The following is a 26,913-nucleotide window of genomic DNA, read 5'->3' on the forward strand; positions in this document are numbered from 1 at the left end:
CAAGTTGGCAGGCGAACTGCCACCTCCCAGGTTGTGGAACTGTGGCCACTTCTAGAACTCAGGCCTGGAAAAGGCAGCAGCTACTGGTGCAGCCTTTCCAGGGGCTCTCCTGGACTCCCAGAGGGGAGCCTTTTGAAATCGGGCATCTCCTCTGAAGAAAGATGCCTTTGTACAAAGTGTTGTTAGTACCTAAATACCAATAATACATTATGCTGACAGGCATACTGCAGAGAAGAAACAGAAACCAATTTCACACTTTCTGATCAAGACAACAAACTTGCATCTGGGTCACATGGGGGGCAGCATGAGCAGTCACGCAGCACCTCCTGTGAGGAGCACTGGCTGTGAACGTTGAAAACCTGTGCCCCTGAGCAGGTTCCCAGTGACGGCACACTGAACGGAGCAACGAGTGAGTCCCCTGAATAGGCTCGTATTTACTCGTTTCAGACATGGAGACACAGGAGCAACACGAAGCGTTCCCCTTCTCGTTCTCAACTTCAATCAACATTAACAAAGGTAATAGCCTCCATGGAGGATCAAGGCAGAAGCTGAAACAAATCACAGTCAACTCTTGGTTGTCTGCACTAATTAGGAAGAGAAAGACATGAATAACTTAGAAGAACAACGGAAAACAAACTCTGAGCCTCGTTCCACCTCAGTCCCCATTAACCTCCTATTAGAGTTGCAGGCATTGCTCTGCTTCCTCCCTGAGGCAGGCTAAGCTTTGGGTCTGGAAGCTCCTTTCCAAAGTGCTCCCTTCCTCCAGCCTCTCTTCCCAGCTGGCTCAAAACACAGCAGAGTCACAGTGGGCCAGAAAGTTCCCAGACAATGACCCACTCACCTGTGTGTGCTCGGTGCCTAGAACATCTGGTTCATTACAGATGTTCCATGAACATTGGTGTAATAGACCTGCAATTGTGCCTAACAGAAACGAGCCCCAGTAAAGCGAGGAAGGAAGTGGACGGGGCCATCTCCATGCCACCAAACACCACCAGGCCACACACACAGGGCTCCAGGAACTGTCACCTGCACAGCACTCGGGGAGTGCCCCCAAGCAGGGCTATGCATCTGCCATATCACCATACCCCTTCCAGTTTCATAAATTAGTAAAAAAAAAGCAATAAAAATATCTGAACAATCACATATTTACTAAGTGCCTGCTAGTCTGCACAGAATAGAAACACTTGTGTGAAAGACCTGGCTAATGAACTGAGGAACTGAGGCATGCAATGAAAAGGTAACTAATGAAGGAGTTAGTACACTCCAAGACTGGAGGAGAGAGGATGATGGTTGGGGGCAGGGGGCCCGACACAGAGGGACCTGAACCTCAGATCTGCACCAGAAGTCCAGTTCAGCCCAGAACAGCCCTCCCTCATGCATGGGTATCACGACTGCAATTTAAGGGTATGACAACAATATCCTCTCCTGCTTCTCTTCTGATGAGGCTGACAGCAGGCAGTAACAGGTCAAAAGCAGAGCAGCAGGAGAAGTAAAAAGAGTTCTGTGAGCCACAGACCAAGTAAATGCCAGGTGGCTGCACAACTGAGGCAAAGCTCAGACTGATTATGTGGAGCATGCACACCTGCTGGGTGTGCACAGCAAGAAGAGGCCTGCAAGTGTTTTCACATTTGTAAATGCTTTATTTAAACCACACACGCAGGCACCTCTAAACAACCTTTACCAACAGAACGAGACTACAGTGGCCACAATCCCCAAAGTCTGCAACGAGTCACTCGCATGCCGGCAGCAGGTGTCTTTTCCTGGTCAGGTGGTGCAACAATGGTCTGGGTTCCCTGGGCTCACGTGCACTGACAGAGGGGTGAGAGGACTATAACCACAGAACTGGGATTTCAGAGAATCCAGCTAGAAATGCAAATGCAAGTGGGAGCCGTGGAAAAGTCAAACCTGGGAAATCAGGAGCCAACTCTACAGTCTGACTGCCCTGCAAAGAATAAAATGTATTCCAAGGCAGTCAAACTGTGTCCCCTCCCACAGTGCTCTCTGAAGGGTGGACTCCTTCAGAGTTGGGGTACATGCTATTTAGCATTGGACACAGTACCTTGCAGAATTAGTGCTCGCTAAATGTGTGAGATATGAATTAATGCATTAACAGATAAACAAATGACAGCTAAATGTGGGAAGAACCTTACTTTGTGACTGTCCTCCACTGAGCCAATGCCAACCCAAATGTAGATACAGCATGTGACTCACAAGCAGAGCCTCACGGATTCTTGGCCCCAAAAGCAGCAGCTGACGAGTGCCACACAGACCAGAAAACCAAGAGCAACACCCAGTGCAGGACTGGCTTCTCTCTGCTGCTAGGCCAGGCTGCTCAGCACATGTCCAATTAACCACAGGGGCACCATCTGCTAAGGTCTCTTTTTCAAAACCCCCACCTCTCGACTGGCCCTGTTTTGGAAAGGCTTTCTCTCCAGCACTGACCATAATGATTACAGGGCCCTCTCCCTCTCCTTTAGTAATTCACCCTGTGGGCTCACCTCAGAAACAGGGAAAAGGAGGGCCAGTGTGCCCCACCCTATTGCTAACAAAATCCACCTATGGGCCAGAAGTAATCAAAAAGCTGGTTTTGATAAAATCAGACTTCAGGAGACAGAAGTCAGAAATTCCTGACATTTCTGCTTTTCAGAGTGATACACTACAAAGAGACTGGAACAGAAGGTAAAACCTGAGTGCTGGTCTTCCCTGACACTGGGAAATGGGAGACTTTGGGCAAGGCACTGTACTTGTCTTGCTGAGCCTCGGTTTTCTCATCTATAAAATGAGGTGGTTAACTTCGAATGTCCCTTCCAGTTCTATTTGCGAGAACCTCTAAAACCAAAAGCATCACAGTAAGTCAAATGGCTATCAATTTACAGGTACCCTGAAATTATTACTCATGTATTATTATTATTATCTGTTACTCATGCTATGAGTAAATCTCTGTATGTGTGTAACACACAAGCAATGAAAAAAGAGTCAAAGTCCCTGGTTAGTTTTCAAATCATGATTAATTTATACTTAGTAGAGTTGTACTTCTTCAAAGCAATAAAATTATTTCATTTATTGCTCAAGGTGCCCCTTTGAGAGAGGAAGGGCAGCCCATTACTGGCATTGTAGAGAAAGCAAAGTGCAGGTGAACTCCTGACAGCACGAAGGGTGCTGCCCACACCCAGTGCTAGAGAGAGAAACCCTGGTGGCTGGCTTTGCTGGTGCTCTGGGAGAGCAGCGTGACATCCAAGGAAGAGCGCCACCAGAGACACTTACTTCAGCTCGCTGGTTTCTGTGCCCTGGGCGATGGCCATGATGATGCCTCCGTGGTCTCCCCACGCATAGTAGTGAGGCCCGGGAAGTGCCTGGGAAGGAAAAGGCAGCATGACACCACTGCTGTGGCACTTGTGCATGTGCACACTTGCACACGTGTGCACACATACACACGCTCTTGGGCACAAGCACGCCACACGCACATGTATGCATACAGGCGCATGTGCTCATGCACAGGCAAATGTGTGCATACATGTACAGGCACATGTGCACACTAGCATGGCACATGTGTGTGCACATGGCAGTAATGCCAACCACTCAAACACCCTGTCTTGGTTCCTACAGCACACTCACAGCCACAGTCACGTCTGCTCCACATGACCCTGCAGGTGGGCGGAGCAAATTCTTGGACCCCAAATGATGCCCCAAATGCAGAAAGTGGAGCTGCGACTGAATTTAGCGGCAGACTACACAGGCAGGAGTCACCCTGGTGCTGTGCAGACAGAATGGAAATCTCTGGCTCTCACCAAGTGATTAAAAATTCACCAACGAAAATTCCAGCTCTACTCTGATGGTGTAAGCCCATTCTTCCTGCTGATTACAACTAAAAACTGTACAAAAGACCCCTACCTGAGAATGACAAAAACTAAATGACACCAGTCAGCCTGCAGAGGGATATAAAACCCAGAGAAGCTCCTGCAGAGCAGGGGTTTGCTGGCATGGCTTTGCCCAGGCATGGAATAACTCAGCCCCAGCCAGACAGCCTGCACTCTACACAAACGATTTCTGCCCAAGGAACCGAGAAATGAACCCTTAAAGGCCAAGAATAAGGATGTGATCTTAGAGGACAGGGTGCCAGAGAGGTAAATTCATATTTCTGTGTAGGAATTCACCTGAGTCCCAGCCTGATCCTAAACTATACATCTGGAACAATCCCATACCAGCAGAGCAAAAGGCTTTGTAAACTTAACTGAGATTTCAATGACCACCCACAGAATGCACAACAGAAGTTATGGTCTAACAAGCCCATCACAGACTACAGCAGATATGCTCACCATCTCCAGGGGATCATGTCTCCTGCGTTTTATTCACTGTCCTGGATACAACCCAAAACTGCTCAGTAAACAAACATATCACTAAAATGTGTCCAGCTCTCAAGGGAAAAGACAATCAACAGGTGCCAATCCCAAGATGATCCAAATGTTGGAATTAACAAAAGACTTTAAAACAGTTACCATAATTGTGTTTCATGAGGTAAAAGAAAATAGTTCTGAAATAAAAAGATGCGGAATTCTCTCCAGAGAAAGAGGAAACCATTTTAAAAATAAAAGAAACAAAGAAAAATTTAACAAAAATATAATATCTGAAATAAGAAATTCACCAAAGGGCTCAACAGCCCTTTAAAACAGAAATGATAGAGGCATTCATGAGCTTGAAGATACACCCAGAGTAGTAGCAATGATCCATTCTGACGAAGATGCGGGGAAGGCAGAGCTCCAGGGCCTACGGGACAGTTGCAAAGGTCCCACGGGCGAATGGGGTCCAAGATGAATGAGAGTAAGGGCGAGGGACAGAAGCGCACTGGAGGAACAGCTGACAGTCTCTGCAACTGAGTGAAACATAAATTTATAGATTCAAGACCAGTGTCCCCAGAAAGAATAAACACAAAGAAAAACACAATTAGAGACAACATAACAAAATTGCTGAAAACCAAAGGGCAAAATCTTGAAGCATCTATAGAAAAATGGACACATTAAATACAAGTCAGTGATGAGGAATGTGACTACAGATTTAGAGAAGAATGGTGGGAAAAGGTACAGGGAGTAAGAAGCATAAATGGTAGGTACAAAATAGACAGGGGGAGGTTAAAAACAGATCAGGAAACAGAGAAACCAAAGAACTTACATGCATGACCCATGGATATGAACTAAGGTGGGGGAAGGCAGGCATGGTGCAGGGCAAAGTTGTCCCCCAAAATTGGGAGAACCGTAATAGCATAATCAATAAAATATACTTTAAAAAAAGAAATAAAGAAGGCCCAAATAAATAAAATTAGAAATCAAAGAGAAGTAACAACTCATACCACTGAAATACGAAAGATTCTAAGAATATATTGAGAACTACATGCCAACAAACTGGACAACCTGAAAGAAATGGCTAAATCCTAGAAACACACACTCGTCCAAAACTAAATCAGGAACAATTAGAAAATCTGAATAGATTACACTTGTGATATTGAAGCAGTAATTAAAAAACTCCCAACAAATAAAAGCCCTGGGACAGATGGCTTCACAGTTGAATTTTATGAAACATTCACAGAAAACCTAACACCTATTCTTCTCAAACTATTTCAAAAACTTCAAGAGGAGGAAAGGCTCTCAAGGATCATTTTACAAGGCCAGCATTATCCTAATTTCAAAGCCAGCACTACAAAGAAACAAAATTACAGGCTAATATCCCTGATGAACATAGATGCTAAAACTCTCAACAAAATACTGGCAAACGAGATCCAGCAATGCATTAAAAGGATCACACACCAGGACCAAGTGGGATTGATTCCTGCCACCACCTGTTCCTCTCACATCCTCCAGAATGTCCCTCTAAAGCCAACACTGCCAACATGGACCAAGAGCCCACTCACACAGTCTCAGCCTTTTCATGCCCTAGTCAGTTCTATGCTGTTTCCAAAAATGAAGTCCCCTGTGCAAGCACTGCTGGCAGGAGGCACAGCTGGAGGCCCCAGTGCCAGCCGAGGGCACCGCTTCACGGGAGGAAAAATGCCACATCACTTTCTATAGGAAGGAAATCACCTGCAGACATTCACATTCCCAACCACACAGACATCAGACGGTACAAACCATACAAACTGAAGCACCAAGGAGGGGGCGCCCAATTTCAAGGGAACATCCGGCTCCAAGAAAGAGGAGAGCGGCTACTGACTCCTCCCCCTGGAGGCAGGAGAAGGACGCCCCAGGAATTCCAGCCTGCTCACACTTTCTGACTCCTCTGGCTTAACAACCTCCTGCATCTGAATAAGTACGTACATTCTCTAGCATGCTGTACAGCCCTTGAGGTACACACATATGCACACAAGCACACATGCATGCACACATGTGAGTGCACACACACGAAACCAGACCACACGTGTGCATGTGGTGTCAGAGTCCCACCCCTCAGCTGGAGATGAGGCCTGTGACAGTTCTCTGTAACTGCGAAAAGCCAGGGGGAGTGGGGCTCCGTGACAGCCTGATGTGCAACGCAGTCAGACACAGAAGTGTTCACACTGCTTTCCCAATCAGAAGCACCGTGAGGGCAGGAACATCAGTCAACTCTTGAGGCTCCACATCCCTCCAGACTCCAGGCCTGGCCTTCCTGGCGCCGGGGGCTCCCTGCCTCTCTCAGCACCTCTAAGAACAGCCCTGCACAGTGGGGCCTGCGCACTTTCGGTGACCTTTGTCAGTCATGGGAGGCTGGTGAAACACCGCTTTCTACAAGCCTGGGAATTCCCAGTTGTTTCAGGCTGAATTAGCATTTCAGGACCAGAGGACTAGCTGCACCTGAAGAACTGGTATCATCAGTGCCTAAGGATCCAAATTAATCACACAACTGTAAGGCAAAAGCAGCCTTCTTCCATGGCTCAGAAGAGATGAAGGTCCAATCCCTGCATGTGACAGCCCAGCGAGCAGAGGGGTGATGTCGGCAACAAGAAAAATAGCAAATAACCAGGTTCAGGCCTGACACTGCTACAACACTGTCATTTGCTGAGAGTCAGCAAATATTCACTGAACACTCACCCCATGCCAGACATCATTAGGTCCCAGGGGAAAAGGAGTGGGCAAAATGGACACTGCCTTGTTCTCGTGGAACCGATCATCTTGGAGCAGTTAGTCAAGTTTTTTTAAAGCCTGTTTTTGATTCAAAGTAGCATATTTGGCAAAATCACAATCCACATTACAAGTTGTGAGTACACAGGGTGCAGCAGACCCCTACGTGTGTTTCCAGGTAATGCTCTTCTCATTTCACCGTCACAGTTGGACTTCGTGATCTCCACAACAGGCCCCAGGCATCCCTGAAATGACCAGGCTCAGTCCAATCTCATACAAACAAGAACAGGGGGCCCTCACCTCTCGCCACCGGGCTCCTGCACTGCTGGAGATGTACACATTCATCTTGCTTGCTAAGTTCTTTCCCACTGAACCTGAAATGCAAGAGGAATAATTGTTTTTGACTTCAAGAACCTTGCCCAACTAGATATTCTGGGTAGAATCCAGCAACTGAGAATGTCTTAACCCAGCAGGCAGCAGTGACGGCAGCAGAGGGTGGCAGTCCCCATGCACCTGGCTGCACCTGAGCAAACGGCTTACCCTGGAAGGAAGAGCAGGCACAGCAAACTTACCTGTGGCAACAATGAGACCAGGTGCTGACTCCTTGGAGAGGATGGGCATCCTCCGGAGCTGGAGGTTGAGCAGCTGACTGAGTCGCTGGGCCAGGTGCAGGGAGCAGCCCTGGGAGAGCTACAAAACACATGTTCCAGGCACCATCAACAAGGCAGATGATGCCCACATCTCCCTCCAAACACTGAGGCCTGTGTGTGTGCACGACAGTGCGAGGCAGAGGGAGGAGGCCTGGCCCGAAGGAAATCAGAGCCACCGCCTGGCTGCACCCCTGCATCTGCAGAGGGACATGATCAGCTGAACCACGTAAATGCCTCTCATTGAAGCAAAGAGAAAAATACTAATAAAAAATTCCTCCTAGTACTCTCAGAGAAACAACTAAAAATCAGTGCCACCTCACGCAGACAGGAAAGCTATCAATCTCTCCATAGTACCCAGAGATTCTCCCATGTGATGCCTAGATACACAACATGAGATATAAACACCAGAGTATCCACAATAAATTTTTAACAGTAGGCTGCATTTGTACAAAGTCTATAGATGTCCCTCATAAGATTTCAAGTTACACAAACTGACTTCCATCACTTACGTTTCAGATCTGAATTCTGCAAACAAGGCCTTTGGCTATATAGTCATGCCTGATTTTCTTGGCTAGGAATTGGTTATCAAATCTATTCTGGACAGGATAATGCTGTGTATACTTACGGTACAGCTGAAAACTGTGCAATGGTTTGCTAATACACCTGTTTTGGTAACAAAAGGATCTCTAACATATATCCATCTTGTGAGCATCACAGTTTGGCTGATAAAAACTGGAGCAAACTGAGATGGGTCTCAAATAGCTGCCAAGGTTTTCAACCTTCCTCCTTCCCTTTCACTGTCTAAAATCAGAAGTAGAAGCCAGAAGCTGAACTGTTGTGCAGCTCATAAATAAACTGATGGGCTGGTGAAATAGGAAGCTGAATTTTAACAATACCATTAGTTCCACCGAACAGAGGCCCCTCCACACGCTCGAAAGCGCCTCACCTGCATCCACACCAGACTCACACCAAGCTCTGAGAGCTAGAAGGTGCTGCTGAATAAATGAGAAGCACCTAGGGATTGGTTATATGTGCTTACATCCTGCCTCTTTCCAAAGTTAGATTTGATGTGGTCAGTTAGGACCTGGTGCCAAATCAGAAGACAAAAGAAGAACTACGCTGTAGAGCAAGAATGTCCAAAAGAATCTGCCCACGGGCCACAGACACAGCATAGAGTAGGCCAATGTATTTAACATGGACGAACAAAATTCAGTCATGCAAAAGACCAAGTAATTGTCTCACTGAGATGTTACAGTTTCTCCAAACATCAATACCACTTGTTTTTTCCTGAGTTCCTTTCGTCCACCTACTTTACATGCCCTAGATCCCCTGTGTCAAATGAAAATAGAAATGTGGTATATCCCTAAGGCCAGGGACCACAACTGTTCTTCTGAGGGAAAAGAAAGGAGTTGCCTAGGTACATGAGACTGCTTTATGGGCCCAAATAATATAGTTCAGTCTTCTAAGTTTTTCACATGAAGCCACAGCGAGGGAAAATTATAGAATCCTAAATAATATTCAAAGAGAAATTTTAAAAGAAACTCTACAGAAATAAATTATGGGAGACATTTTCAAATTTTCTTGGTTCACAGCACTATTGGTGTCTCAGTCATGTTGCTGTAGCACTCTCAAGCTAGAAGAACTACACCAATAACTAGATACGTCCTAATAACTTAGGAGCAGTTTAAAATAACAGCATCACACATACATATTCAAAGCAAAAATAAAGTTTCATTTCATTCTTGAATACCTACAGGTACTTAACACTGGGCTGTGTGGACCTGCTGGGCCCGACGTGACTCCTCGTGCTTCCTTCTGCCAGACACCACCACAGCCAGCTCCTGCTCCGCCCACAGTTTCTCACTCATTTCCCACCACATTGGCTGCTAAACACTCAGCCTCACACACACAGGACATCATCAAGAGAAACACGGCGCAAGCTCATGTCAAAACTGTGCACTAACTCGGGATGGGAGTGTCACAGTGCTTTCTTGAGAAATTTAACATGCCACGGTGCCTCCCAGAGCTCACTAGGGCACCCCAGTGTGCCTTGGCATGCAGTTTGAGAACTGTAAGTGCAGGACTGCAGATAGAACTCTGCATTAAAAACCCAAACCGAACAAAAGCACCTATACCTCACAATCTATTTTTTCTCCATACTCTGTGAAGGATGGAGCCTGAAGGAACTCCCAGGTGCCCCCTTTGTCAAAGGTGATGACGGATCTCATGTTCTCCTCCTTCATGGGGCCGTTGATGAGCGTGGCGATATAGACACCTTGAAGCCCCTCCACACGGTGGAAGTCAGCAAATGGCTCATTTGCAAAATACCTACAGTGAGAGAGAATAAACAGCTGTGGAAATGAAATGGTATTTTTGGTATAATTTCATCGTAAGTAACATAAAGTCTAACCACTTTAAATTACCTAATTCAGTAGCACAAAGCACATTCACAGTGTCCCACAACCACCTTCACTGCCGTGCCCCAGAACACTTCCATCGCCCCGAGAAGAGGCCCTGCACCCACGGGCAGCCACTCGCAGTGCTCCCTGCCCACCAAGGCCCTGGCATCCACTGACTAACACAGTTTCTGTCTCTACAGACTGGTCTATTCTGGATACTTCATATAAAAGAAATCACACAACATGTGACCTTTTTCATGGTTATTTTCACTTAGCATAATGTTCTCAAAGTTCACCCAGATTGTAGCGTATCAGCACTTCATCCCATTTTATGACTGAATAATCAGCTCTTTGTAAAAAAAGGGGCAGGGGATGGTTTTTAAACTTTGAGGCCAAGATCCTTATCTGGTCAATAATTCCTCACAGGTGGTTAAGAATGATACACAAAACACAAAAGCTGATGTATTTGTGTGTTTGTTCAGGTTCGAACACCTCACTTTGTTCAGGTTCAAAACAGTGAGTCTTAACAAGTGACAAACAGTAAGCCTGACTTGCCAGACCCCAAAACAGCACCAGGGCTTACAATTTTGCCCAACCAGCAGGAACACGGCTGGGGCAAAACAGTCACTGGCCGGGCCCATACAGCAGAACATCTGACACCCGCATCAGATGGATGGCCACAGGGTCCCCACTGGGGAGCAGGGCAGATGCCCTTCCCAGAGAAGCAGCACAGAGGTGAGGGTGTCTCTGCAGCATGAGGTCACACCTGTAACAGGGAAGCAGAGAACCAGGCCCTCCAGGCCTGAACTACTGTACTACACCAGGACACTGCGATTTTACTGGACAGTAGATCTGCACTAACACAGTGCAGTTCACACATGGCTTTTAAAAACTGGAAGTGTGCCCTTTATTTAGAGGAGCCCAAGTCACTAGGCTTTGCACAAGATAAGTGCAGCACTGCTTTTCCCCATCATTTGCCCCAGAAATCTTGAGCGGGGTGAGGGCTCTGCCCCTCAGACAGACGGCTACTCCAGAACTCAGAGACAAGCAGCACCCCGAACAAAATGTGGACTTGAGACCAAATATTCTGATGTGGGGTTTCCTTAGGCCTGCGTTAGCTATTTTTTGGTCACTCCCTTCAGAACTGGCCCCAGGTCCACTGTCCTCCTGCTGCTTTGGATTCTATCACAGTAAAGTCTCTCGAAACCAGGTTTACGGGCTTATCTCACACATCTGGGAGGTCTGAGTGTCTCTCATTCTGGGGAGCTCTGTTTCTTTCCCCTGGTCATTCTCCTGAAGTTTTATCTCTTAGTTCCCAGCAGACACCTGCCCTCTGTATCTTGCACATTCTATCTTCTGTTCGCAGCCCACCTATCAGATCCCCTCTGCTTGCCCTCACCACAGCATGAGCCACGCTCCCCAGTGTGCCTGGGCTGAGCCTCACCAGGCGGCTCCGCAGGACCTGATGGCCGCCCTCAGGGCAGCGCCAGAGCCCCCTGCGCCACTCCCCCCAGACATGCAGGGCCTTCTCAGGGTGCCCGAGACGCCCGGAGATGCTCACATGGCCACGTTTCCTCCTCCCTCTAGACAATGTTTTCCTCAAGACTGCTACGTGGCACCCTCACCACTGCCAGCATCACTGCCTATTAAGAATTCTCTCTCCAGTTTTCCAAGTAAATTAGAACCAGTTCCAGGGCACCATACTTCCCTATTCAGTTCAAGTAATAGCTCACTTCACATACCACAAAGTTGTTGGATTTTTTTTTTTTGGAAACTAGCCTGCCCATGTCATCCACTAAGCCACCCTAATCCCATTTCATCATGCTGAGATGGAGATGTAAATGACAACAATCACTCAAATGAGCACACCTGAACAGGTCCAGTCCTAAGATACAACCTGAAGAAAATAAGCCCTGGCTGGTATGGTTCAGTGGATTGAGTGCCAGCCTGCATGAGAACCAAAGGATTGCCGGTTCAATTCCCAGTCGCAGCCCATGCCTGGGTTGTGGGCCAGGTGCCCAGTAGGCGGCACGTGAGAGGCAACCATACATTGATGTTTCTCTCCCTCTCTTCCTCCCCCTCTCTAAAAAAATAAATAAAATCTTAAAAAAAAACTGAAGAAAATGAGAAGGCTGAGCAAGATACTGGTTTTTGAATCTTGAGGTAAACCTACTTTCAAGACACTCTCTGGGCTACTGGCTCAGGCAGGTGGGCATGACCTCTGTCACCTCGGGAAGGGTCACTGGACCGCACAATGGCCACTGGACTGAATCACCAAGAGCCGGGTCCACAGCTGCCAGCTCCTGCTCTGCCTGACCATGAGACATCCATCTGAAACCTCCGCCAAGTGTGGAAGAGGAAGAAACCTCTGGCAAGCTGTGACTCATCCACCCCACAGCCAGACACTTGCAGCTGATCAGTGAGAGTCCTGATTTTAGTTATAGAAAATGTAAGGAGAATGTCACTCACCCTAAAAAGAAAGGCAGTACTGACATGAGCCACAGGTGGATAATCTCAGAAAGGACTCTGCCAAGGGCAAGAAGCCTGACACAAGGGCGTGCTAGAGTGCGACTCCGTCTCTAGGAGACACCCCGAGAGGCTCTGTGCACGGACAAGAAGTCGACTGCTGGCTGCCAGAGTCTGTAAAGAGGGGGTACTGGGAGCAACCGGTTAATGGGTGAGAGGCTTTCTTTTGGGGAAATGAAACTGTTTGGAAGACAAAGCTGTTGGTTACACAACATTGTGAACATACTAAATGCACTAAGTTGTTCAATTTAGAATGATTAAGTTGAAGTTTGCAAATTTCACCTCGGTGAATTTTTGTTGAAGTTATAGGAACTGGCCCAAAGGGGTTGCCACTGACCAAAACAGAACCACCTAAGTCTGAATCACCGCAGGCATGGCTTGCTCATAAGACATTATAATACATGGAGTAATCAATGACCTGTCAGCCCCCACTGGGGAAAAAGTAAGGAACGAAGATAAACTTCCAGTCAAGATGGCAGAGCAGATAAAAGTGCTCGCCTCCTCCAACAACCACAGCAAACTTACAACGAGACTACGGAGCCACAACCCTTGGGAACCACCTGAAGGCTAGCTGAAGGGAGCTCCTACAAGTAAGGATCTACAGTAGAAGCCATATCAAGACTGGTAGCAGGGGAGGAGACAAGAAAAAAGCTGGTCCCACACCCATGTGTAGCAGTTAGGAATTGGGAGGGATCTCTTGGCTACAGAGGTCCCCCCTGAGAAGCGAGGGGCCCAGCCCCACACCAGGCTGCACCAGTGCCAAGGAGAGGAGTCTCCACATCTGGCTGTGAAAATGAGCCAGGTTCCATCCATGCAAGAGGCAGGGCCTCGGAGACCCAGATGTCTTCCTAAAGGGCCCTAGCAAAGACTCCCTTGCTCAAACACACTCTCCATAATCCCCAGAGAAGGGACAGCAGCTATAAAAGCACCAGAAACATGTGGGAAGGAACTCAATTATCTGGCTTCAGAGGAAGGTCTGGCAGGAAAGCTTTCTCTAGCACCGCAGAGCTGGCACACACCACCGTGCCTGTGTGGAGCCTTCCCCACCACACAGCCCACAAAAGCAGGTGGCGCCCAACCCTGACTCTCCATCCAGCTGGCTACCACTGCTTGTGCAACCCCAACCTTGGGAATTCCCTGAAACCCCACCCCACTCACTCATGCACATGCCCAGATCCGTTTAGGGATGCTGTTTAAGTAGCTGTACTGCATAGGCAGCAGGCCTTTCCCAAAATGTTGGAAAGATCCAAAACCCCAACCAAATGTGCAGGGGCCCAGAGCCAGGCACCAGTGGCAGGCAGCCTTGGTTTGCAGCACTGTATCCCACAGGTGCCTCCAAACCCAGCACAGGCAGCTACCAACAGCAGATCACTGAGTAGCTTCTCCCTTGCGGCTCCAGGCTGAGCACAGGCAGTAGATGAGCTGGGCCTGCACCAGAGTCCCTCCCAAGAGGCCTCAGACATGACACACCTGGCTGCCAGCATGAGACCACACTTCAGCACCACAGAATGAGCTCCACAAACAACACACTCGAAGACTGGACTTGACAGGCACCAGAGTACTGCTAAAGCAAATTCCATTCTGTGCAGTCAGCCCTACACACCAGCCTGCCTGATGCAGTCATGGCCAGTCCTCAGAGTCTGTCAGCCCGAGGATCAATCCAAATCACTGATGTGTCAACCATAATCAAAGCTGTTACAACAGGAGAACATACACAACCCACATGATTGACACTCCCGGAGCAGCTGACTCTCGGGTGGCCAGGGAGGCTGCGTCCCTGGGCCCCAGAGGACACCCTCTACATGAAGCAATCCTGCCTAGATGCAGTGATGTAATGGCCCTACCTACACATGCAAACAAACACAGGGAGGCAGCCAAAATGAAGAGACACAGCAACAGATCCCAATGGAAAAACAAAACAAAACTCAAAAAATCAATAAAACTAAACACAGTGTAGACAAGCAATCAACTACAGAGTTCAAACACTTCATATACGGATACTCAATTCACTTAGTGGAGGAATAGATGAATTAGTTCAGTGGGAACTTACAGAAAGAGATACAAACCATAAAAAATCAGTCAAAAATACAGAATACAAAAACTGAAATGAGGAATAAATTAGACAGTATCAACAGCAGATTAAATGAAGCAAAGAATCGAGACTTCCAGCCAAGACAGAGGAGTAGGTAGATAAACTTTGCCTCCTCACATGACCAAAAGAAGGACAACTACAAATACAAAAACAATAAACAACCAGAAATGCCAAGAAATCAAACTGTATGGAAGTCTGACAACCAAGTAGTTAAAGAAGAAACATTCATTCAGACTTGAAGGGAGGGGTGGATACCAGCAGCAGAGGTGGAGAGGACACACAGCAAAGCAGCAGCTGGTGGACTGGGCAGATAAGCAGAGAGGAACAACTGGGGAGAAAGACAGACCATGCAACCCAGGGTTCCAGCCTGAGGAAATAAAGCCTCAAAATCTCTGCCTGTAAGAAGCTGTGGGGGGTTACAGCAGTGGCAGAAAACTTCCAACCTCACAGGAGAGTTTGTTGGAGAGACCCACAGGGTCCTAGAACAAACCCACCCACCTGGGAATCAGCACCACAAAGGCCCCATTTGCTTGAGGGTAACAAGGGAAGTGACTGAAAGCAGGGTGAAAGCTGAGCAAGTGGCATTGTTCCCTTTCTGACCCCTCCCCCACATACAGCACCACAACGCAACTAAGTGGGTTACCCTGCCCTGGTGAATACCTAAGGCTCCACCCCTTACTACATAACAGGTGCACTGACAAAGACATATGGCCCAAATGGAAAAATAGATCAAAACTCCAGACAAAGAAACTAAGCAATGATGCAATAGCCAACCTATAGGAGGCAGAGTTCAAATCAGTAGTAATCAGGATGCTCACAGAAATGACTGAATATGGTCACAAAATAAAATAAGAAGTGAAAGATATACAAAGTGAAATAAAGAAAAATATACAGGGAACCAACAGGTGAAGGAAAGGAAACCAGGACTCAAATCAAAGACTTGGAACAGAAGGAAGAAATAAATATTCAACCAGAACAGAATGAAGAAACTAGAATTTAAAAAATATGAGGAGAGGCTTAGCAACCTCTGGGACAACTTTAAACATTCAAACACCCAAATCATAGCGGTGCCAGAAGGATAAGAGGAAGAGCAAGAAATGGAAAACTTATGTGAGCAAATAATGAAGGAGAAATTTCCTAATCTGGCAAATGAAACAGACTTCTAGGGAGTCCAGGAAGCTCAGAGAGAGTCTCTGTTTCAAGATATAAGGAAAGAAAACTTCCCTAACCTGATGAAGGAAATAAACATACAAGTTCAAGTAGCACAGAGAGTCCCAAACAGGATGAACCTAAGGAGGCCCACATCAACACACATCATAACTAAAATGCCAAAGGTTAAAGACAATAAGGAGCTAATATCCAAAATATATAAAGAACTCATAAAACAACGCCAAAAAAATAAACAATGCTATTAAAAGGTTGGCAGAGGACCTGAATAGACACTTCTCCAAAGAGGACACAAAGATGACCAATAGACATATGAAAAGATGCTCAACAACACTAATCATCAGAGAAATGCAAATTGAAATCACAATGAGATAGCACCTCACACCTATCAGAATGGCTATCATCAATAAATCAACAAACAAGTGCTAGTAAGGATGTGGAATCCCTGTGCATTGTTGGTGGGATTGCAAATTGGTATATTTACTATGAAACAGTATAGTGGTTTCTCAAAAAATTAAAAATAGCCTTGGCCAGGTTACTCAGTTGGTTAGAGCATCATCGTGATATGCCAAAGTTGCAGGTTTGATCCCTGGTAAGGGCACCTACAAGAATCAACCAATGAATGCATCAATAGTAGGCAGAATGACAGACCAATGTCTCTCTCTCTCTCTCTCCTCTCCTCCTTCCTCTCTCTCTAAAATCAATAAATCAAAAAATAAAAATAGAACTACCATATGACCAAACAATCCTACTTCTGAGTATTTATCTGAAGAAATCCGAAACACCAATTTGAAAAGACACATGCATTCCTATGTTTAATGCAGCCTTATTTACAACAGCCAAGATATGGAAGTAATATGTGTGTCTATTGGTAGATCATTAAAAAAGTTGTGATACATATATACAATGGAATATTACTGGCCCATAAAAAAAAACACAATCTTACCATTTGCAACAGCATGGATTGATTTACTGGATATTAGGCTCAGTGAAATAAGTCAGACAGAGAAAGACAAATACCATATAATTTGACTTGTATGTGGAATCTAAATAACAAAATAAATGAACAAACAAAACAGAAACAAAGTCGTAACTACAGAGAACAAACCCACGGTTACCAGACTGAGGTGAGTTGATGGTTGGGTAAAAAAGGTCAAAGGGATTAGGAAGTACAAAGCAGAAGTTGTGTAAAGTATAGCGTATGGAATATAGTCAATAATATTGTAATAGCTCTGTATGTTATGGGATGGGTATTAGAGTTATCAGCAGGATCACTTCATTAGTTCTATAAGTGTTAACTGCTATTCTGTACACCTAAAACTAATATAATAGTGAATATCAACTGTTATTGAAACAAACTTTTAACATTGTTTAAAAAGCACATCTGAAAGAAAAGAAACAGGAATGGAAAAGCACGGTGAGAGACCATCTGAAAAGCCCTCCACTTGAATATCTAACAGCGTTTCCAATCCAGGAAGTCCAAACCCAATTTCTTAATCTTCCCCTCCAACCACACGCACACACACACATATGCACACACATGCACACACCTGCAGCCCCCGCCCCCCCCCGACTCGGTACACAGCTATTATTCCACCAGCTGCTCAGGCCCAGCAGCAGCGGTCTCTCGACTGCTCCTTCTCTCATCCAGCGAGTCAGCAAGTCTATTAGCAAATGGTCAGAATTTGACTAATTCTATCATCAGCCACTGCCCTGGGTCCGGCCAACATCCACCTCCACTGGCTTGGATTTCTGCAAACTTTCACTGCTCTTGTCCAGCTTGCACTCTTGTCCTCTCCCATCATCTGATTCCATGCAACCTTGAGGAAGACTTTTGAACAGATAAGTCACGCGCTCACTTCAGCAGCACGTGGACTGAAGTGGAAACGATGTGGAGATTAACATGGCCCCTGCGCTAAGGGACACACACATTTGTGAAGCATCTCACGTTTTTCTGTCATTTAAAATTTTTTAAATAAAAAATTCAATTGAAAGTAAAATATTTAATTAAAAATAAAAACTCACATGGGGCTCACTTAAAATTATAATATTGTCCATTTATGTTGAATGTACTTTTCTTTATATAATGCAAATTACAATTTTTTAATGATAAAAAATGCAATAGGTTAAATCAAATAATCTCCATCTTCTGGTCAAACCCTCTATCCCACTAAGAGTAAAAAATTAAGTTGCTTCCATGCCCTTTAAGGCCCTAAACAGCCAGCGGCCTGCTCTCGGGCACCCCGTCTTTGCGACTCTCTCCTCCTGCAGGTTTCTGCTCCACCCCAGCCTCTTCACTGCTCCTACAACAAGCCGACAAAGTCCATGCTGGAGCCAATGGGCCTGCTGCTGCCTTCACTTGCAGCTTTCGTACGGCTCCCTCCCTTGTGCCAGCCAGGCACCTGCAAAGTGTGGCCCTCCTGAAGCAATCCTCCCTGATCAGGTGTCAGAGTGTGACACCTCAGAAACCAGTCCTCCTGTGCTCTCAGCACTCACCATGACCCAGAAGATGACATATTTGTCCACATTCTGTCTCCTCCCAATCAGGACCAAACTCCACAGAAAAGGGACCTTGTTCACTGCTGCCCCAGGAACAGGTCTGGCACAGAGCAGCAGCCCATGTGCTGAACAGACTGCTGCCTGAATGCACTGCCAGACTGAGGAGAGGCCGTGGGCTGCAGTGGCATCCCTCAGACCTGGTGGCATGGCTGTGGGCCAGGCCTCACCGGAAAGGACAGTCAGCCTCACCAGATGATGCCTTCAGAGAGCAGAGACTGATCCTACCCACAATTGGACACCTCCCCAAAGTCTGGCTCGTCACAGAGCAAATGAGAAAAAGTGAACTAAGTAGTACCAAGGAATCACAGTGCCACCCCGCATTCATGGCAGTGATCCCTTTCCCAAACCATAGAACCTTTCACAGCCCAGAGAACACCCATTAGTGCAGAACAATCAACTAACCATGTGGTTTACTGATAAAGGACTGATGTCGCTGGTGCCTTTCCATAGACACAGAATAATTCCTTGCACAAAAAATGAGACAAGCGAATCAAATGAGCCCAAGTGAGAGGAGGACAGTGTTGAGATGCTAAATGTCATCTAGAGATGCAGAGCTCAGCCTTAGCATCAAATAAAAATCACCTAGGGAGCTTTTCAAAATCCTCACGCCCCAGCCACACCAACCCAGTTCAGCTGACCTCCCTGTGACCAGGAGCCAGGAATGCAGTTTCTGAAACAGCCCCAAATGAGTGTAAACATACAGCTACTGCTGACAGCCAACCCCCAGAGGCTGGGGTCATGGTGAAGGCCAGAGGGAACAGGGCTAACAGGGGAAGAGGGGTCTGTATAATGGTCTTGATACTAACAATAAAGAAAGTAAATGATAAAAATTAAAATGAAGATAAAGATAAATAAGTAAAAAAGCAAGAGGGCTTCCTGAGCTGCTCACCTCACCAGGGTGTCGCTTCCCGTCCCTCCTGGGCTGTAATAGAGGACGTTCTCCAAGGACAGGGAGAACTTCAGGCCCTCCACCTCCGAGATGTACAGGTCGGTGCGGTTGTCACTACGACTGACACATACAAACACCTGGTCCTCGGAGGCATCTGCGATGTAATATTCCTTGGGGAGAAAAAATGAAAAATACATCAGCCAAAAAGTGCATCTGTCCTGCGAGCTTTCCCTGTATTTGCTTTCACCAAAGTAATGCCATCCCGGTGCCCCAGGGTGGGGGTGGGGGGTTGGGGGGGATGTGGCCTGATGACCACTGAACACGACATTCCCCCAGCCTCAGTGCAGAAACCGGGCCAACTGTCCCTCGGGGACCCTGCGGCTGCTCTGCAGCTGGAACAGGGCCCGCACTGGAAAATGGGGCACCAAATACGAATAGGCCACTGAACTCCATAAACGACCTAAAAACCTCCTTTTAGTCAATAATGTCTCCATCTTTTTCCCATAAGATTTAGTATGAATCTCCTTTCCTTTTTCTCCACAGTGAGTGACTACAGGAAGGTGAGCCCGTAGAAACCGTAGGACTGACAAGAGCGTTCTCTATCACAACTCCTCCAAGCTACTCGCCTCCCACCACACCAGCCGCTGTGTCCAGCCTTCAGGTGCTCCTCCTCCTGGGGCCACTTTGCTGATGGCCCAGCCCACATGGATCTTTCCCGTCCATCTCCATACACCACACAGGCTGCACTAGACTGCACGCAGCTCCCTCTTCTGTGGAGCGCTCGGTCTCTCCAACCTGCCTATGTCTGAAGGGCAGGACCCAGGTCCTATGCCTTGTCTGACCATTACAGGTGTGGGGGCATGGCAGCACTTAAGTAAGTGCCACTGCCCTTCAGTGCCGGCTCCTCCTCTAAACCTTGCTGCCAATCCTCTCCTGCTTGGAATGAGCAAAAGCTCCCATCCAGCCCCACCTCAAACACTGGGAGAAAAAAACGGACCATGATGCCCACAGCACATGGCTCTTTCTGGGGACCGTTCTGGAAAGTGACTGCAGGAAGCCTAGTCAAATACCCACCCGGCAGGACATCCCCACAGTACCTTTTCCAGACTTCCACATGGGAACAATGACACTTCTTCCCACCCCCCAACAAACCCCACTTACATTAATTGGGTGTCTTGTGACAAACTGGGCTGCTCGCATGGGCTTCCGGCCAAAGGAGACCCAGAGCTGCACGGAAGGTGGCTGCTGACTGCCCGGGAGATGCTGCCAAGGAAGAGGAGGAAAATCCAATTGTGCCACATTGTAACCACTCCATATAAGAGCGAGAGGAAACAGAAAAGTCACACCCCCTGACTGTACTTAAAACACGAAGGAGGGAATGTGACTGCAAATACAGGCTTTGTAACCTCTGCTGTCACTGGCCAGCTGGGATTGCAGTGCTTTTCACCCTAGACTCCCTGGTATGAGATGCGGAGGAAGGGCAATGGTACGATAAGAGAACGTGGACTTGGGAAAGGGGGTGGAGGCTGCCAAAGCTTCGTCAGAGAGCAAAAAGGAGAGGACTGTGTTACAAGGCTGAAGAGACGGGTGGGGTGGAGCCTGGAGCCCCCAAACCCCACACACCTGGCACATACAACAGACTCTCTTCTCCACTCTATTCCTGTTGTCAGATGAGAAGAGCACTGGAGGAACAAGGTTTCCATTTGTACCAAGAATTGAGGGAATTTTCATTTATTCAATTTTTCAGTCTTCTAAGATTTCTCATTAACATCTTTTGCTAGAATATGTTTTCTTTGGTATATAGAGTATTCCACAGCATGTTGACCACATCACATTGCATCTTACAGACATTTCACCATGACCAGAATCTTCAAAATGTATATAAAAGCACTAGAGTAACAGAAAATAACTACATCTCTCTAGGTCTCTATGTACCTACAAAATGAGGAGCTGACTTGGGTTGGGGCTTCTCTCTGGATGGGTTTACATGGTCCAGGAACACTGCAGACACATACACACATTTTTTGTATAGATGCACCTGTTCATTTTGCTAGGGAGGGTCTACACCTTTTACCAGATTCCCAAAAGGGTCAACAATCTGAAAAAAGGGCAAGGAGCACTATAAAGGCTCCATGTGGCTTTGCAATTCAAGGAGGGAGACATAGCCTCACACAGACAGAGCCACACACGTGACTATGATACATACTGGAATGCTGGGTCCCTGCCAGAAGGAGTTGTTTTGGCTTCATTTTTCCTTGACTATTCACTACTGTTTATTATGGATTTTAAATTCCTATAGAGCAAGGAACAACAACTGAATACCCTATGCTCATATATGCCCAGTAAGTACTATGTGAAGAGCAAACTGATAAACACAAAGTTATTTTTGGTTCATTTGAGCAATGCGTGTGTATGTGTATTCAAACTAACACTGAACAAATGGTTAAAAGTAGTATGTTTTAAAGAAGCCAGGTGATAAATATAAAAGACTGCTCTTCCAAAATGCCACCCTGAAAACCATGTTCATAGTCTGTACTCAGTATGGGACCACAGGAAATAATGGACCTATTAAAAATGTAAAATGCAGCCCCCACTGGTATGCCCCAGAGGACTGAGTGCTGGCCTATGGAACAAAAGGTTGCCAGTTGGATTCCCAGTCAGGGCACATGTGTGGGTTGCTGGCCAGGTCCCCAGCTGGGGATGTGCAAGAGGCAAATGATCAATGTTTCTCTCTCACACTTTCTCCCTTCTTTCCCCTCTCTCTAAAAACAAATAAACCAAATCTTAAAAAATGTAAAATGCATTACCTGAACAAAAAATTAGTTTGCAACAAAATATGTATACATTCCAAAATCTCTTCTTAAGCTAGTGAAATAGCTGCATATAAAAGTCAGATAATTAGTTTAAGTCGCCCTATATGAACCCTTACGAATTTACATGAACACACAGATGCCAATGACATGCACATGTTTATGCTCCGTATTTTTTCACTACTTCCTGCCACAGTTACATCTTAGAAAGGAGCCGCTGCTCTCAGTGGGCCCCAGGCCCATCGTTCGTTCCTGGTGCCGAGCACCTGTGGCGGGGAGGCCTTAGCGCCGAGGTTGTGCATAAGGCCAGCTCCACTCCACAACTGCCAATCAACCACAGAATACACAGGTCAAAAAGCCCTCGAAGCAAATCCATCCCACTTTCTTCTGGATATTACTCCTCAACCTGGAAAAGTCAGGTTCACACAGCATATTCCTAAAGAGTTATTATAATATTTTACTGCCACTAAGAAAAATATTAACAAGTGTGCCACACTATTGATTTAAGATGTATTATAAGGCCCTAACATTTTTTGTTACTAAGCCATGGGTTTTGTTGTTGTTGAGTTGTTCTTTACACTTACTGTAAAAACAAAGTATGCTCGTGAAAGCATCCAATGGGCAGACAGGTGTAAGGTAAAATGCAGAAGTTCTGCACCCTACTCCGTATTCTAAAAGACTGAGGTTCTCCCAACTGATGGTTCCCAAAGTGGGGGAAGGTTGGGGAGCTAAGTGAAAAGGTGGAGGGATTAAGAAGTACAAATTGGCAGTTACAAATCAGTCACAGGAATGCAGACCAGAGCACAGGGAATATAGTCAACAATATTGAAATAACTACCTATGGGGCCAGGCAGGTACTAGAAATATCAGGGGAACACTCTGTAAATTTTATCATTGTCTAATCACTATGATGTGCACCTGAAACTAATATAAACACTACTGGATGTCAACCGTAATAGAAAAATACATTTAAAAAAAAGATGAGGACCAAAGCATCGCAGGTTTGATTCCCAGTCAGGGCACATGCCTGGGTTGCAAGCCATGGCCCCCAGCAACCACACATTGATGTTTCTCTCTCTCTCCCCTTCTCCCTCCCTTCCCTCTCTAAAAATAAATAAATAAATAATCTTAAAATTAAAAAAAAATTTTAAAAAGACGAGGGTTCTCTTCCTTTTGGGCAAGTACATGTGGTCATGTGACTAAGTACTAATTAACACAAGTGTTGTGTTGGTTTCTTGGAAGGCTGCTTAAATAAGGGAGTGAAGAAGCTGGAAAGGATGCTGCTTCGGCCTTTCTGTCTGTGTCCTTCCTAACTCCAGTAAAGCCTCGAAGAGGTCTCGGGCCACGAGAGAACCTTGAGACTGGAAATCATCCGTGCGGATGGCAGAGCAGAAAGACAGATGCTTGGGAGCTCGGGGTCCCCGGGACACCAGCACCACCCCAGACAGCCTCCCTCGGGAGGCACTGACTGCTTAGGCACTTTCTCTGCCAGCGTGTGCTGCGGCCTCACACAACGCCAGTGACACGCGAGGCCCCATGTTCTATGTGCAGACGGGTCATGACAGAAACGCTGTTGTGCCTCTCAATTTTGTTCATGAACAGCAGACTGACTGTTGTACTACTTAACTTTTTCGTCAACAGTGCACCGCAGCCTTCGTTTCACAGCTACTGGTGGGCGTTTAGGTCATTTCCAGAAGCACTCTTCGATGAACACACTCGTGCGTATCGCCTCTTTGAGAACGACACAGGGATATCTGTGGGATAGTCTTAGAATTCCTAGGTCAAAATGTTCAGTTTTGACAGACAATAAAAATGCCTTTCTCAAAGGCATGCCAGTTAATACCAGCACACACAACTTCACCAGCATCTGGCAGCATTTTGAATGTTTTGTTTCATATGCCAATATTAGGGGGCCTAGTAATTTATGATAGTCTTTTTTCATTTAGCATGTTCATTGCTGATGAGTAAAAATAAGTTAATATAAGTACTGGAATAATCTGAATTTCAGATTCAGATTGATATTGATTCAGATTCATATTGATATATGTTTCACATTATATCAATAGCAAAAAGAAATGAGAGACCAAGGAGCAGAAAGAAACTAAATAAATGATACATATTGCCAAGCGAAGACCAAAGGACGTCACAGGACACTTGTAGCTGAATGCTGCTGAGGGAAAGCTGGCGGGATGAGGGGGAGCTGAGGGGCCGTCCACAGGCGCCCGTGCGGGCTGCGGCGCTCACCACCCTCTCTGCGCTGAAGCCCTAACCCAGTCTCAGCAAAACATCACCCTCCACATCAGTGTTGTCTGTACTAAAGGCTTTATGGAGACAATGATATATCTGGAATTTGCTTTAAAATATTCCAGGAAAAAAAAGTGGGTAGACAACTGCAAAAAGATTAGCCAAAGTTGATGATATTGAGGCCTAACTGGGAGGCCAGGTCAATATAAACTGCTCTTTTATGTAGATTTTTAAATGTCCATCATAAAAAGTTTGCAATGTTAATGTTAATTGGAAGCACTTCTAGAATGGCAGAGCAAAGAATTCTGAAAATTCACTCATCTGTTACAGTAGCAAGAATATTTGACAAAAATTCTCAAGCTCAACTTGTTCAGATTTTTAAAAATTAAATAAAGGCTTGTAAAAACCCACAAAGCACTGATTCAAGAGCATCAAGGGGGCTGAGAAGGAAGAGCCAGGCCCGCAGCGCCACTCCCCAGCCCACCCCTCCTCCCTCACTCCAAAAGCCAGGGGGCCCACAACGCCTCAGGCAGGGGCAGTGGGTGTGGGGACAGCCACCAGCAGCTGCCAGAGAGGGCAGGGCAGCACGTGTTTAGAAACAGAGTGAGCTGCTTAGAGCCAGAGTGAGCTGCATGGGGGAGGGGGGCGCTTACTTGAAAGCTGCAGTCTCAGCTCTCCTCCTAACATAACCTGATTTAACTCACTGTATGGACAGAGCCGTAGCCAGGGCATTTTCGGAAAACCTCAACAACTGATGAATGTTTAACTTCCCAATGGCTGGAGAAGCAGGACCACCCTGGAGTTCACAGGGGGATAACTAAAACACACAAAAGGGAAACCTGGGGATGAAGGCATCCACAAGGTCAGGTGTATGTGGCTTCGAGCGTACTCACGAAGGGACCAGCAAGAGCCATTTTTTTCTGATTTCTCCGGCTGGCTAAGGACCCATAGCTCTACACTAGCAGAGCTGCAGGCTTCCCAGGGGCCCTCTGCAAAGGCTGCAGGACATACGTTCCGAGAGTTTACAGAAGTTACATTATGCTACACCATCAAACATTTCAGGAGCCATACACAACTAAGAATAGAAACTTTACAAAACCAATGCAGAAAACTCACAAAACAAAAAAGGCAACAACAATAACAATAACAAAAAGCAACAAGAAAATGTCTTGGGAAGGGGTACTCTGACATGAGAAGTTGTTACAATGCATCATTTAAAATGTACAGTTTTCAACAACAAAAATAAGACAAGCAAGCAGCAAAGTACACACACACAGTCATCATACACAATGCCTGAGCAAGGCCGAGCACTGGCCTCACACAGAAATTGTAAGTCTTCTGTGATAATGTGCTCAAAGTGCTAACGGAAATCATGTCTCAGGAATTAAAGGGGAGCATGAGAACCCTGTATCACCAAGTAGAAAAAAACAATGAAGATAGAAATTACTGAAAAACAAACAAATTCTTCAGTTGAAAAAAGTACAATAACTCAAAAGAAAAATCCACCAGAGAGGTTCAACAAGAGATCTGAACTGGCAGAAGAAAGAAGCAGTGAACTTAAAAGCATTAACTGAGGATTCACACTACAACATATAGGAAACTCTAAAACATCATACTTCAAAAGAAAATAGTCACAAAGGGTCACATATGCTATGGCTCCCTGTACATAAAATGTCCAGAGTAAGCCAATCCACAGGGCAGAAGAAACTGGGTCCGTGGCTGCTCAGGGCTGGGAGGCAGGAGTGAGAAGCAATGCTAATGGGTCTGGGGTCTGCTTTGAGGGTGAAGACAATGTTCTGGGATCAGGGAGTGATGAGCACTACACAAGCTTACAAATGCACTACAAACCATGAGCTGTACACTTTAAAAGGGTGAATTTTATGGGATATGAATTGTATCTCAATACAAGTGTTATAAAAATTAATTTTGAATGTATTGCTTTTATCATTTTACTTTTAATCTGTAAATATGTTTGGGTTTATAATTGTACATGAGTTATAAGCAGCAGGTGATTATATCTAGTTTGACATTTGCATATACTTAAGTAACACCATAATTAAAATAATTTGTCAACAGCTGGTTCTGGTCAGTTATCCTAAAATTAACACACCAGTTGTGGTCAGCTAACTTCTCATGTCGAAGCTCACAGTCCTGAGGCAATTAAGCTCTTCTATTTTCTCTATTAACATTAGACTTTACATTAGCAAAATTCAGGTTAGAAATTGGTTTTCAACAGTAAAACCAGTGGTTGACTGGTTAAAATCGTGAAAGTGCCAACAAGCTCTCTCAGGAGATGAGCGGCCAGCAAGAGAAATTTCTGAATATGCTGCAGGTGTGGCCTGGAGGCCTGCAACTGGCCTCTCTCAGGAACAACACCTCTGAGGGTTTGGGCTCCCTAGTGCTGACTGGCAGGGTCAGAATCCTGCCTCCACAAGGGTTGGAGATGTTTCTCTGTAAGGGTCTGAGCCATCCTGCCTCTGTGGAACTATTCA

The 26,913-nt window shown here is 46.0% G+C and overlaps 1 protein-coding gene and 1 non-coding gene across 3 annotated transcripts in view; one reads left to right on the forward strand and one right to left on the reverse strand.

The window, feature by feature from the left end:
• The window catches only part of SORL1 (sortilin related receptor 1), a 157,053-nt gene that overhangs the window by 84,003 nt on the left and 46,137 nt on the right, over nucleotides 1-26,913 (reverse strand). For both annotated transcript variants that reach the window (XM_028527464.2, XM_036013859.1), the window contains exons 7-12: nucleotides 20,529-20,630; nucleotides 19,368-19,537; nucleotides 9,871-10,063; nucleotides 7,658-7,775; nucleotides 7,386-7,459; nucleotides 3,265-3,353 (exon numbers count right to left, since the gene is read on the reverse strand). In XM_028527464.2, coding sequence (XP_028383265.1) covers nucleotides 3,265-3,353; nucleotides 7,386-7,459; nucleotides 7,658-7,775; nucleotides 9,871-10,063; nucleotides 19,368-19,537; nucleotides 20,529-20,630 — 746 coding nt within the window. The remainder of the gene's footprint in view (nucleotides 1-3,264; nucleotides 3,354-7,385; nucleotides 7,460-7,657; nucleotides 7,776-9,870; nucleotides 10,064-19,367; nucleotides 19,538-20,528; nucleotides 20,631-26,913) is intronic.
• Nucleotides 17,771-17,873, forward strand: LOC114510460. The gene has a single exon (XR_003685642.1). It is a non-coding gene; the product is annotated as a U6 spliceosomal RNA (small nuclear RNA).

Source organism: Phyllostomus discolor, chromosome 13 (genome assembly GCF_004126475.2).
Source record: "Phyllostomus discolor isolate MPI-MPIP mPhyDis1 chromosome 13, mPhyDis1.pri.v3, whole genome shotgun sequence".
Classification (NCBI taxonomy): Eukaryota; Metazoa; Chordata; class Mammalia; order Chiroptera; family Phyllostomidae; genus Phyllostomus; species Phyllostomus discolor.